Source organism: Sciurus carolinensis, chromosome 3, assembly GCF_902686445.1.
Source record: "Sciurus carolinensis chromosome 3, mSciCar1.2, whole genome shotgun sequence".
Taxonomy (NCBI): domain Eukaryota; kingdom Metazoa; phylum Chordata; class Mammalia; order Rodentia; family Sciuridae; genus Sciurus; species Sciurus carolinensis.
The window spans coordinates 87114712-87128607 of NC_062215.1; the positions used below are offsets into that span (position 1 = coordinate 87114712).

The 13896-nt window shown below is 35.8% G+C and overlaps 1 protein-coding gene across 5 annotated transcripts in view; it reads left to right on the plus strand.

Moving 5' to 3' along the window:
* Positions 1-11701, plus strand: part of Acmsd (aminocarboxymuconate semialdehyde decarboxylase) — a 49594-nt gene extending 37893 nt beyond the window's left edge. For all 5 annotated transcript variants that reach the window (XM_047547082.1, XM_047547083.1, XM_047547086.1 and 2 more), the window contains 2 exons: positions 5903-6001; positions 10032-11701. In XM_047547082.1, the coding sequence (XP_047403038.1) occupies positions 5903-6001; positions 10032-10094 (162 nt within the window). In that variant the 3' untranslated portion in view covers positions 10095-11701. The remainder of the gene's footprint in view (positions 1-5902; positions 6002-10031) is intronic.
* The last annotated feature ends 2195 nt before the right edge of the window (positions 11702-13896 follow it).

Sequence of the window (13896 nt, forward strand, 5' to 3'; positions counted from 1 at the left end):
CAAACCCACATAAATACAGTTATCTCATACTAGACAAAGATGCCAAAAACATACAATGGAGAAAAGATAGCCTCTTCAACAAATGGTGCTAGGAAAACTGGAAGTCCATATACGGCAAAATGAAACTAAACCCCTATCTCTCACCCTGCACAAAACAACTCAAAATGGATCAAGGACCTAGAAATTAGACCGGAGACTCTGCACCTAATAGAAGAAAAAGTAGGTCCAAATCTTCATCATGTCAACTTAGGACCTGACTTCCTTAACATGACTCCCAAAGCACAAGAAATAAAAGCAGGAATCAATAATTTGGATAGATTCTAATTAACAAGTTTTTTCTCAGCAAAGGAAACTATCAACAATGTGAAGAGAGAGCCTATAGAGTGGGAGAAAATCTTTGCCACACACACTTCAGATAGAGCACTAATCTCCAGAATCCATAAAGAACTAAAAACACTTTACACCAAGAATCCAAATAACACAGTCAATAAGTGGGTTAAGGAACTGAGTAGACACAAATGTAATCTTGTTTTAGGCACTGAATCTATAGGTCAGAATGTGAACCCAAGCTGGAGACCAGTCAAGGCCAATGACCAATGCTTCTCCATCCCTCTTCTGTGCTTTCCATATGTTTAACACTCATTTAAGAGGTTCTAAAAGAATGGTCCGGAAGCACTGAAAAATTTTTTTATCATCAAAAAAATTCACTATTTCCAGAGGTATGGCAGAAGGTAGAGTATGCCACATGTATTAGAAATACTTCCAACATTCCTTAAAACAAAGAGAGTTTCTCACCTAACTTGACATTGACGTTTAATATGTCAGTCTCCAAATGTTTTGGTTAAGTAACGTCTTCCTTTGCAGCGCAGTCTATGGTAGAACAGAACCCTTCTCTGATGCCTTTACACTTCCTGAGGACAAGAATTTAACTTACTATCTTCTCAAGAACTTGTGTTCAGTGAGAGTTCAAGTCCTGGTCCTACCACTTTTTAGCTGAGTGATCTTTAATATCAAGTCAATTATCTATCTTGCCCCAGTTTCCATTACTGTCAAATGTTGCTGATAACCAGGCAGAGTTGATGTAAAGAGTTAGTATAATACCATGCCAGTGGACTATACAAATGTCAGAGATTTATATCATCTATTCTAGCACTTTACAAATAGTAGGTGTTAAGTTAATGTTTATTTAACTGAATTGTGCAATGATCTTGGGGGATATAAGGTTTATCTTATTTTACACTGGTTAAATTAAACCAGGCTCTTTTCTCTAGGAAAATGTGTCAAGGATCAAACCAAATCCCTGATATACCTGAATTTCTAAGATATGTTGTTACATGTTGCATGTGCTGCAAATGTTACTAAAGAAATATGCTAATGAGAAGATAGTTAATTGTTCCTTTTCCAGAAGAAAAATGAAACTCTCTTCCACAATTGGAACTTACTTAGTAAGCCACATCTTTCAGTGTTTGTAGCACTCTCTGAAAATGTGAAAAAGTGAATGACTCCCAGCAGGTGAGTAGTTTATACCTTTTCCCTGGCAGGAATATTAATCACAATTATTATCAGCTCAGTAAGTCTTTGACCTCATAGGGAGATGTGCACTGCTGCAGGCTTTGGATAGGGAAATGTATGTTAGAACACAGAGTTGGTACTGATAATTCATCAGGATTATCCACTGCTTTACTGCCTAATAAGGAAAGCCAGTATTTGTCTAGAAGGTATAATTTGGGGATCCCAGAAGAGGCAGCATGGTACCTAAAATGTCCACTATTAGAATTATTCCTTTGGTTTTAATAGAATTTTTCAAAATGACCTACTAAAATGTGATGCTATGAAGTGGTACATTAGCACATTAGATCCTCATGATCATGGAGGATCCCAAAGGAATAGAATCTTGGGTCACCATCAAGAAGATAAGAAGGTTCAGCTTTGGGGAAGTCAGGGTCAGTTATGTGACTTGGGAACCTGAGATTTCATGAGAGCCTTGAATATCCCAGAGAGCCCAGGCCCATGAAAAATGGAGCCACAGTCATCTAAGGTCATTTAAGGTCATATTGTATGTTTTCTTAACACAGAATCCTTCATGTAATTCATTTAAAACAAAACCAATTTGCAATGAGATAATAGGTAATAGATACAGCATTAGAAAAAGTATTTTTTTAATTGTAACCAAATGGGATACATGTTGTTTCTCTGTACATGGAGTCAAGGCATACCATTTGTGTAATCATAAATTTACATAGGGTAATGTTGTTTGATTCATTCTGTTATTTTTTTCCTTCCCCCCACCCCTCTTTTCCCTCTACACAGTCCTTCCTTCCTCCATTCTTGCCCCGTTCCTTAACCCTAACCCTAACGCTAACCCTTCCCACCACCCATTATATGTCATTATCCGCTTATCAGCGAGATCATTCGTCCTTTGGTTTTTTGAGATTGGCTTATCTCTCTTAGCATGATATTCTCCAATTTCATCTATTTGCCTGCAAATGCCATAATTTTATCATTCTTTATGGCGGAGTAATATTCCATTGTATATATATGCCACAGTTTCTTTATCCATTCATCACTTAAAGGACATCTAGGTTGGTTCCAGAAAAAGTATTTTTAACTCAAGTATTTATTAAGCATCCATCAAGTAGAGACTGGTATTAAGCACAGAAGTGTGTGAGCTTCATTCTACAGAACCATACAACTCAAGCACTCTCCTTTTTGCTGCTCTCTTCTCCCTCAGAACAAGAAACACTATTAACAATAATTTCATTTCCAGTCCTTTTATCCCTATTTCCCTCTCCCTTATGAAATTACTAACAAACTAGAATATGAAATTACTAGCAAGCTAGAAATGTTCAAAAGTTTATCAGAATTCAATAAAAGGTGTATAGAGAGCAGGTAAGAAAAATTCATCCATCAGATAATCACAAGTGGATAATTAAACTCCTATGTAGAGGAGTTGTGAGTAATAATAATTAAATGTTGCCAAACCATGAATTTGATTGTCTGCAGTAAGTATCCAAAAGCAAACTGGGGGTGGGGGGACCAGAGATATATCTTCATCAGGAGGATGAATTGCAGAGGAGTGATTTTCATTCCTGTTTTAGAATCATTTGCTTTCTCCACATTAAAACAGAACAGACCCCTCTTAAAATGTATTTATTACTGAGAAGGCCATAATACTGGGAGGTGAAGAATTCCTGAATAGAAAGCAAAATTAATTTCTAGATTTCACTTTCCTGTTAATGTACCTGACAAATGTACTATAAGCATGGGACTTTCAAGAATTATGTTGTGTTTTGGAATTGTAAACAGCTTTAGTGAGAGGAGGTAGAAATGAGGACAAATGAACCTCCAGCGAATACCAAGCAGACTATTCAGAACGAGATCAGCTGTTGGCACAGATGCGAATAGACATAACTTAGGGTCTTTAGGGCTTCAGTCAGCAGGTGTATTTGCTTGGTTTCACATAGTAATGATTACAGAAATCTAAATATAGATTTGTTAGTCTATCATGACTTTATTCCTGAACTGTATTATGTGCTTTCCCATATTATTTCATATGAATATAGTCATAAAACCTAAGAAAATCTTTTTTTGTAAAAATCAAAGGGTTATTTGCCCTCACAAAAGCTGTTTAGATTATTTCAAATATATTTGATATTCTAGGTCTATTTAAAGTTATACTTCCCTCTTTTGTACATTCAAACATTTATTCCTTCAATACACACGTTAAGCAACTTTCAAATTGATTACAAGCATGAGTCAGAGTTACATTCCAAACATCACAAAAGAAGAGGCCTTCTCAAAAGTCCAATTAAAAGAATCATTCTTAGAAGAGGTATTTTATAAGGAAAGACAGATAATTATTGTTAGACTGGATCATAGGTCTTGTGCCAGCTCAGACTTAGGACCACTTTCTTTTTCTGCATTTGTTGTGGGCCACTTATTTCATGCTAAGGAAATTATTGATGAACTTCAAACAAGGATAAGTCATGATCAAATTTGTATTTTAAAGAGTCAGGCACAATGGCCCACACCTGTAATCTCAGCGACTTGGGAGGCTGAGGCAGGAGGATCCCAAGTTCAAGGCCAGTCTCAGCAATTTAGTGAGACCCTAAACAACTTAGCAAGACCCTCTCTCGAAGTTAAATTCTTTAAAGGGATTACGGATGCAACTCAATAGTAAAGCACCCCTCATTTCAATCCCCAGTACTGCAAACAAACAAAAATGATGATTCTCTCCAGTGATTAATATTGCTTGAAGTGAATGAGTTTGAAATCAGGAAGATCAATTAGAAAATGATAGTAGCAGCCCAGTCTAATTCAATAAACATCTCATCTATGGCAGGCTTTGTGCTTACAGCCAGGGACAGAGTTTCTGTCCCAGTTCTTAGCTGAGTGTGGAGATGAAGACACAAACCTGGCTGCATTGCAAACCAGCTGCACAATCTATAAAAGTTCATTATCATCTTTAGTACCCTATCTATTGAATGGTAATAATAATGGAACCCATCTCATAACAAGGTTGTGAAGATTCAATGAATTAATAAATGCAAAGGACTTAGAATAGCACTTTGTACATACCAAGCAATCAATAAATGTTAGATATTGTTATTATTTTTAGACATTGTCTCATAGCAATATAATAGGTGCTCTGAATAAAATACATGTAAGATGTTTCAGTACCACAGAGGTCATGCTTGGCTAAGCTAAGAGATGGTGAAGGTCTGACTCTGAGTTAACAGAGGAATTGGGGAATTAGAGAGAAGTTGATGGAAACAAGAAATGATATCAAAATAGGATCCAAAGAGTTTAGTGACTCATGAAATGCCAAAAGTGAGAAAGCAGGATGAGTTCAACATGATTCCAGGGCTGTGTTAGGGCAAAAAGCAAAACAGGTTTAGGTTAATGTATCTTCTCAAACATATACCATTTCTTTGTGGTGAAAACATTCAAAATCCTTTACTCTAGCTTTTTGAAATATATAGTTCTTTACCGGGTTCTATAGTCATCCTTTTAGGTAATAGCATACCAGAACTTCAGTGCATCAGAAATTAGAATTTGTGGGACTACCTAATTAACTCAAGATACAATTTCTAATTAACAGTGGCAAAAATGTTATTCAAAACCATCAGAGTTACTACTTAACATCTAGAATTGGAAACAGACATTACATGATAGATAGTCATGGTAGTCTTAAATTTAAATTTATTTTTAATCAATACATAAAAATACAAATGTACAATTAGACTTTTTTTGCAATTGAATTATGGGGTTCCTTATATATTCTGGATATTAACTCTTTATCAGATGTGTGTGTAATTTGCAAATATTTTCTCCCATTCTGTAGGTTCTCTCTTCACTCTGTTATTCTTTTCCCTGCTGAGCAGAATTTTTTAAGTTTGATGTAATCGCACTTGTCTATTTTTGCTTTGTGTTTCCAGTCTTTAAGAATCTTTTTATACAGTTGTTTTTCATTTTTGCTTTTAACTCTAGTATGTTTTCAGTAATTGTGGGATCCATCACAATGTATCATTCAAAGAAAGAATCCTTAATTTCATCCAAATATGTATCTATTCTAGTAAATGTCTTAAATTTCAGTATTCTGCATTTCAGTTACTTTTTTTAGAAAGTAGGTGCATTTCAGTTAATTTTTTAAAAAAGAAGGAAGGATGGGGTTGATTTGCAACTTTAGGAGACCTAATAGCGACACCTGCTGGAAAAATGTTAAAAACTGAACAATAAAAATCTTCAAAGTTTTAGACTAGTTTCATGCTTCTGTTGATCAGGAAGACATTTGTTATTTTACCATGAGAGTGTTTATAATAATTAATACAAAATCGTTTATAGGGGGCTATTTTATCAAGTTTTACAAATTTACAAATGAAAATATACCTTCTCTTTTCAGGACAAAGTTATTTTGGGAACTGACTACCCCTTTCCACTAGGTGAACTGGAACCCGGGAAATTAATAGAGTCCATTGAAGAATTTGATGAAGAAACAAAGGTATATGTCTTTCATTTCGTGGTCTTCTTCCTGAGTTTTCCTGTTCTAATTGAATTTGGTGTCAGAGCACTTTGACACACAATAACAAAGAACAGAGAAACCACTGAACTTAATATTCCCAGAACTACTACTTATCTTCAGAAATAGATAATTTTTTTTTCTTTTGGTGGTGCTGGGGGCCAAACCCAGGGCCTCATGTATATCAGGCAACAGCTCTACCACTGAGACACCTTCCTAGCTAAAATATTAAAGTATATTGTCTTTAATTATTTTAGATAAATATGCAGGAATGGTATGACTGGGTCCTATGGTAGTCCCATTTCTGTTTGTTGAGGAATCCGCATACTGATTTACACATGGCTACCCTAATTTATATTCCCATCAACAGTGTATAACGTTTCCTTTTCTGCAACCTCACCAGAATCATTGTTAATTGTATTCCTGATGATTGCCATTCTAACTAGAAAAAGGTGGAATCTCTGGGGAGTTTTGACTTGTATTTCCCTGATAGCTAAAGAGGTAGAATATTTTTATATAATTGTTGCCATTTTCACTTTTTTTAATTTGTCCTATTTAGTTATACATGACAGCAGAATGCACTTTGACTCATTGTACACAAATGGAGCACAAATTTTCATATCTCTGGTTGTACATGATGTAGTCACACCACTCGTGCAATCATACATGTACATAGGATAATGATATCCATCTCATTCCACTATTATTCCCAACCCCCTTACCCCCCCATTCCCCTTTGCCCAATCCAAAGTTCCTCCATTCTTCCCTTACCCTCCCCCCATTGTGTATCAGCATCCACTTATCAGAGAAAACATTTGGCCTTTGGTTTTTGAGGATTGGTTTACTTCGCTTAGCATGATATTCTCCAGCTCCATCCATTTACCAGCAAATGCCATGATTTCATTCTTCTTTGTGGCTGAGTAATATTCCAGCATATAAATATATATACCACATTTTCTTTATCCATTCATCTGTTGAAGGGTACCTAGGTTGGTTCCATTGTTTAGCTACTGTGAGTTGAGTTGCTGCAAACATTGATGTGGCTGTCTGTGTCACTGTAGTATGCTGATTTTAAGTCCTTTGGGTATAGGCTGAGGAATGGGATAGCCAAGTCAAATGTGGTTCCATTCCAAGTTTTCTAAGAAATCTCCATACTGCTTTCCAGAGTGGTTGCACCAATTTGCAACTCCACCAGCAATGTATGAGTGTACCTTTTTCCCCACACCCTCACCAACACCTATTGTTGCTTATATTCTTGATAATAGCCATTCTAATTAAAATGAGATGAAATCTTAGTTTTGATGAGTAGTTTTGATTTGCATTTTTCTAATTGCAAGAGATGAACATTTTTTCTTATATTTGTTGATCGATTGTATATCTTCTGTGACGTGTCTGCTAAACTCCTGAGCCCATTTATTGATTGGGCTATTTGTATTTTTGGTATTAAGTTTTTTGAGTTCCCTATAAATCCTGGAGATAAGTGCTCTATCTGAAGTGTGTGTGGTAAAGATGTTCTCCCACCCTGTAGGCTCCCTCTTCATGTTATTGATTGTTTCCTTCGCTGAGAAGAAGCTTTTTAGTTTGAATCCATCCCATTTATTGATTCTTGATTTTATTTCTTGAGCTTTAGGAGTCTTGTTAAGGAAGTCTGATCCTAAGCTGACATGATGAAGATTTGGGCCTACTTTTTCTTCTATTTGGTGCAGGGTCTTTGGTCTAATTCCTAGGTCCTTGATCCATTTTGAGTTGAGTTTTGTGCAGGGTGAGAGACAGGGGTTTGATTTCATTTTGCTACATACGGATTTCCAGTTTTCCCAACACCATATGTTGAAGAGGCTATGTTTTCTCCATTGTATGTTTTTGGAAGACTTTTTTGTTGTTTTTAGTTTTGGGGTTTTTTTACAACTCAGTTTACAATTGAAAAACTTTTTATAATGTTAACTAAAATTAAACAGAAATCATATTACTACAAGTATCCTGATTAAGACTTTAATAGAATGATTATTATTTTATGCCTCTTCTAGTTTATTCTTTTGTTTTTATTGCTTTTTAAATTTTCATAAAAATTTTATACTATCACAAATTCACAATGACATTCTGTATAAGATTATTCATTGCAATGCTGTAATAAAATATTGAAAACAAGCTTTAGGGGAATGGTTAAAATAAGTAATATATATATATGATAAAATCTATAGTCATAAAAATATTAGAAATCAATATCCAATATAGATTGTTTTTAAAAGTAAGATGCAAAATGATTTGTATTTCCACTTATAGATACTATACTATCCCTTTAATGAAAAGAATACCTATATACCTAAATAAAATATTTGCATATGCATAAAAAATATTCTGATAGAATAATAAACTGGTAACTCTAGAAAGAAAAAGTGGTAGTTGAGTGATGGTAGTGGAAAGATGTTTCCACTTTTTACCTTTTGATTTTTGAACTATGAGCAGGTAAATACCTTAAATTTAAGGCAAATTTAAAGTATAATAAATAAATCCATTTGATGAGTTCAACAACACTAGGAGGTATTCAGGCAGATATGTGCCACCATGAAGATGTGGAAGAGGAAAACAAAACTCAGTTGTTCAGTGATCTGCCAAAAGTGATGTAACTTGGGTTATAGCACATGGAGGTAACCCCAAATCCCTCGACTCTAATACACAAAAGAGTAATGATGTGGAAACATACTTTGAACCAGCATATTTTAAAAGGTAAAGAGATGGTTTCTCTATGTGACAAGTCACTTCTAAAATGTACCTCTAAGGAAGCTAGCCCAAGTGTGAATCAAGGAAGAACCCTGAGTAAGAGGTCACTACCCCAAATCACCCATTCATCAAGGCTGTGCAGGAGCCCCAAGGTAATCATGATATGGAAAGTTGTGTGACATCCATATATTAGCAGTATGGATGTTATATAACTGTCATACATGTTTCCTTCTACCCTCAGCTACATGCCTGTTCTTTGCAAGCTAGACACAAATCACTTAGGGTATCACAAAGCAAGTTTTTCTTCAAATCATTTCTTTCTACAGAGTTGATAGTCTATGACCAGGAAGGAAGTGGAGAAAAATGACAGAATTATTTCCTCATATAAAATTTTAAAGATATACAAATTTGTACTCCCCTCTGAGACCCTTCATCTATATCCCTTTTCTTGTTCTGAAAGACCTCACCTTCTATTTAGGACAATATGAAAGGACAAGGCATATGCCTAGAAGCTAGGGAATGGCTAGTTTACTTCTCAACACTATTTTTCTAACCATCTTGTCCCATAGACCTAAACTGTACATTTTTCTCTGTATTTACCTCCAAATAATCCTTCAAACCTATTGGAGTGTCCACTAAGGATTTCTAAAGAAGGGCACTTCCCTAGAAGGGCTTTCCCCCCTTGTAAGTCTTTTCCTCTACTCCTACAATCAAGTTTCAAATTTTTAAATTTTTTTTATTTGTTCTTTTTAGATATACATGACAGTAGAGTGTATTTTGACATATTATATATACATGAAGTATAACTTCTTATTCTTGAGTTTGTACATGATGTGGATACACTGGTCGTGTATTTATATATGAACATAGGAAAGTTATGTTCAATTATTCTACTGTCTTCCCTATTCCCTTCCCTTCCCTAGCAACCACATATCAGAGAGAACATTTGGCCTTTTGTTTTTTAGAATTGGCTTATTTCACTTAGCATGATAGTCTCCAGTTCCATCCATTTACCAGCAAATGCCATAATTTCATTCTTCTTTTTGACTGAGTAATATTCCATTGTGTATATATACCACATTGTCTTTATCCATTAAGTTTCAGATTTAGATTTCATCTAATGGGTCAAAACATGGTCAGAGGATTTTGGTAAGAGACTCACTGTATAACTTGCAAATAATTTTCTGTCCTACTGGAGAGTTGATATTTTTAAAACCCAGTGACAATATTTAAAAAGTACTTTAAAAACAATCAATAATGCTTTAATATAAGAATTTTTCTTTTCTTTTTTTAGGATAAACTCAAAGTTGGTAATGCCCTGGCATTTCTGAATCTTGAGAGAAAACAGTTTGAATGACTGAATTCACTACAAAAACAAATTTTCAAGAAGATATTTCACGTTTTAAAATATGTATCACAGATGCGTTACTAAAATTCTATTTTGAATTATTTAACCCAGAAATAGAATATCCCCAAACACCCTAAATTATTCATAACAAAAATGATTCACAAGTGCTTTCATTCTGAAAAGTAGTACATTATCTCACATGCAAATCAGAAGTTATATTTCCAATGCCTTTTTAAATTATTCTGGAGGAGATAAAAAAAATAAATGTCATTAATGATTTATATAGAGAAAGACTAACACCAGATTTATTTTAAAGGGCTCAGGCAGGGTCTTCATTTTGATCAAGGATATATGTAAATTGAGTCCAAATAACCTGTTGTATTCACTTTTTATCTCTTTTCATTTGCCCATAATTTGTCTGGAAATGCCTCCACAAAACAACTGATGTTTATACAGAATATCCAAAACATCAAAGAGTTTACAGCCCAATTAAAGAAGCAAGATGCATGTTCACAGAATAATTCCTGAGTCATACAACACAAAGTTCAAAAAGGTTTCAGTAAAAAGAAAACATTTTGGTCTTAAATGGTTGGGTAGATCTTCATAGAAGTTGGAACTTAGGTTTGGGATAGGAGGATGGATAAGGCTTATTCTAGGTTGAGAGGATAGAAAACAGGTAGAAAGGCAAACAACAGGAAAATACATATGATTTCAGACTGGATGAAACTTATCCATTCTGGAGAAAAGTTCCAGCCTATAAATTTACCAGAAGTCCTTTTCAAATCCCCATACCCCAAGAACTAGGGATTGAACTCACAACCCCACACATGCTAGGCAAGCACTCTATCATGGAGCTACACCTCTACATTTTTATTTTATTTTTATTTTGAGGGTCTTGCTAAATTGCCAGATTCACCTTGAACTTGGAATGAAATCCTTCTGCTCTAGCCTCTATGTAACTGGGATTCACCATACCTGGCTATCTTTTAATTTAAAACTAGCCATCAAGAGTGAGCTGGCCAATACCAGGGTATCCTTGTTCTACTCACTTTATTTATAGTCCCACCTGGGCTACTGTAAAGGGACTTGGTCCTGGGAAGGGTGATGAACAACTGTAGTTCATATAAATCTGGCTGAATTCCAAAATCAAATGAAAATTTTCTAAACAATCCTCTGGCTTTAGGTTCATTCATACTTCTTTCCCTTTCATAGTACAGAAAATCAAAAGTATTGACACATAGTTTGTGTTGACCACTCTTCAGTGTAAAGAAGAGATCTAATTCTTACTAACTAGTCCCATTTCATTATTTTCACTTTATATAGTTTATCCATCTCCCGCTCCCTCTCTCTGCCCCAGCCTCCTATAGCTTTCTAGGATTTTGCCAACTGACCACTCTTATTACTTCAATCTGCCTAAAGAGAAAAATAAAATTAGACAAGGTAATGTTAGGCAGCTAGTCAGTCACAAATGGATAAGCAGAGAAAAGACAATGAAGGGTGACTAAAAACCACAGGGAGCCTTATCTGACAGATAAACAGCTGGAAGATGGGGGCTTGGTATGTTAAAACTTCCCCCAGTCATAGCTACATTTCTTTAATAAAAACTATTGTTTCAAGTTCATGTCACTCCATACCAGGTGTCTGAACTCTTATCACAAACCCCAATGCCTCCCTCGCCTCACCTCACCACAACTAAAACATTAAGACCCTCATGAAGAAAGTTGATGGGGGCTATTCGAAAGGTAATAAACTGATTAAGGGGGCAGGAAATTGAGGCAAAAACTGGGTCAGTAAAAAACCCACTAAGCGGACAAGAAATTGGGACAAAACAGGGGAATTCAATGTCCTAAAACACTTGAACTCTGAGTACAATACCTTTCTTGGAGGTGGTCCAAGCAGTTCCCAAGCTGTCAGTCAAAAGTCAGAAGGTGGACTTAGGTGGGACTCTGGAAACTTCCTCAGGACTTCCAACAGAACAGGAGGGCTGGTGAGGACCTTCCTTCTACCTTGAGTGTCCCTTTCCCTTTCCTATCCCTTTATAAACTCTGAGCAACATATCTGAAATCTTTCTGGCCTGATCAAAAGTATCAGGGTTTGAAGTGGGGTCCTTCATGCTGCCTAGATTTCACAGAGGGCTCATGCTCTGAAACATAACAGCATGAAGCATGTTATTGTTTTTTTTCATCCCCAAATCTTTGGGAGAAATTTCATATTTCAACCCTTTGAATACAGTATTTAGTGACTTATATAAAAAGGAACTTGGTAACTTTATTCAGTATCATGTACAATATAGTGAAGGGGTCCAGTATATTCACAAGAGTGTTTTCTAATGTGCCAGTACTGTAGGCATGCTCCAGGCACTGGGTGAAAGCAAAAATAACTGAAACTGGGAACAGACCTGAATGGGTCAGCAAGCTTTCTTTATTAAGCAGCGGTATGGCACATTTTCAGGGGAGAAAATGGCGACTAATTACAACTAGGGTCTGATTTTTATAGGGCTTAAGTGAGATTGGAATTATAACAAGTGAGATTGGAATTATAACAAGTGAGATTGGAATCATGGCAAAGTCATGCATCAGTTGGGTAGTCAGAGGGATCGTTGTGCAAGTTCAAAGCTTAAATCAGGGTAAACAGTTGCAAAAGTCCAAAACCCATTGTTGCTGGGAGAGGGTGAAAGTCCAGAGCCCAGAGTCCACTGTTTGCCCCGCTTCTTCTCCCCACATATTGTCCTCCTTTCTCCCTGGGGGTTGTTATTCCCCCTTTCCTTGGGGATTGTTATTTTTCATATCCTTCACTGGGGATATGGAAGTAAACAAAGAGGATAAAATTATTTCTCTGACAAAGCCTTCAGTCTGGGGGTGAGAAACATAAACAAACATAGAAGGGAGGAAAAAGAATGGATGAATAAAGGAAAAAAGAAGGAAATTTTTCTTTATTGATAATGAAATTAAAACAGGAAAATGTGATAAAGAGTGACTGGGAAATGGGAGATAAAATATTAAATTGTAGGGTCAGAGAAAGCCTCTTTAAACAGGATTTCGATCAGGATGTAGCTGTAAAGGGGAGTGCCCTCTTGTCATCACGCAATCCACTTTTGGGTGGCACTACACCATTCATAGAGGACATGCTTCTAGGAAGGGGGATTGTATGTAGCAGAGCAGCTCCCTGGCTGAAATCTATTGAAGTGACCTTCCACACAAGGGTTTGATTAAAATAAAAGTTAAAAAATAATAATAATAAAGAGGACTTTGAACTAAGACTTGAATGCTAGAAGGGGAGGAGCCTTCCTTCTAGGCAAAAAGTGCCAAGGCACTGAGGCAGCAAAGTACTTGTGATTAGAGTTTGTGAGCAAGGAAGAAAGAGGTAGGAGATGAAACCAAAAATCTGGCCAGTTTAGCAGATGATAGTCAAGAGTTTACATTTTTATATTGTTTCACAGGAAGCTGTAGAAAATTTTTAATACATCTGTGACAAGTTCTGACATGTTTAATAAAAATATATTAACTAGGGGCTGGGGATATAGCTCAGTTGGTAGAGTGCTTGCCTTGCAAGCACAAGGCCTTGGGTTCAAATACCCAGCACCGCAAAAAAATAAAAATAAATAAATAAATAAATAAATAAAAATAAAAAATGTATTAACTACACAGAGAATTACTTAAAGAAGGTCAAGAATGAAAGAAAAGAATTGATGGTAACTCAGGTAAGAAGAATAGAACAAGGATGGTGAGCTGTGTTTGTAGGTAGAACAAACAGCACTTAATGAGGAATTGAATGTAAGGAAGAGGTGTTAGGTATATAGTCAGCCATGAAT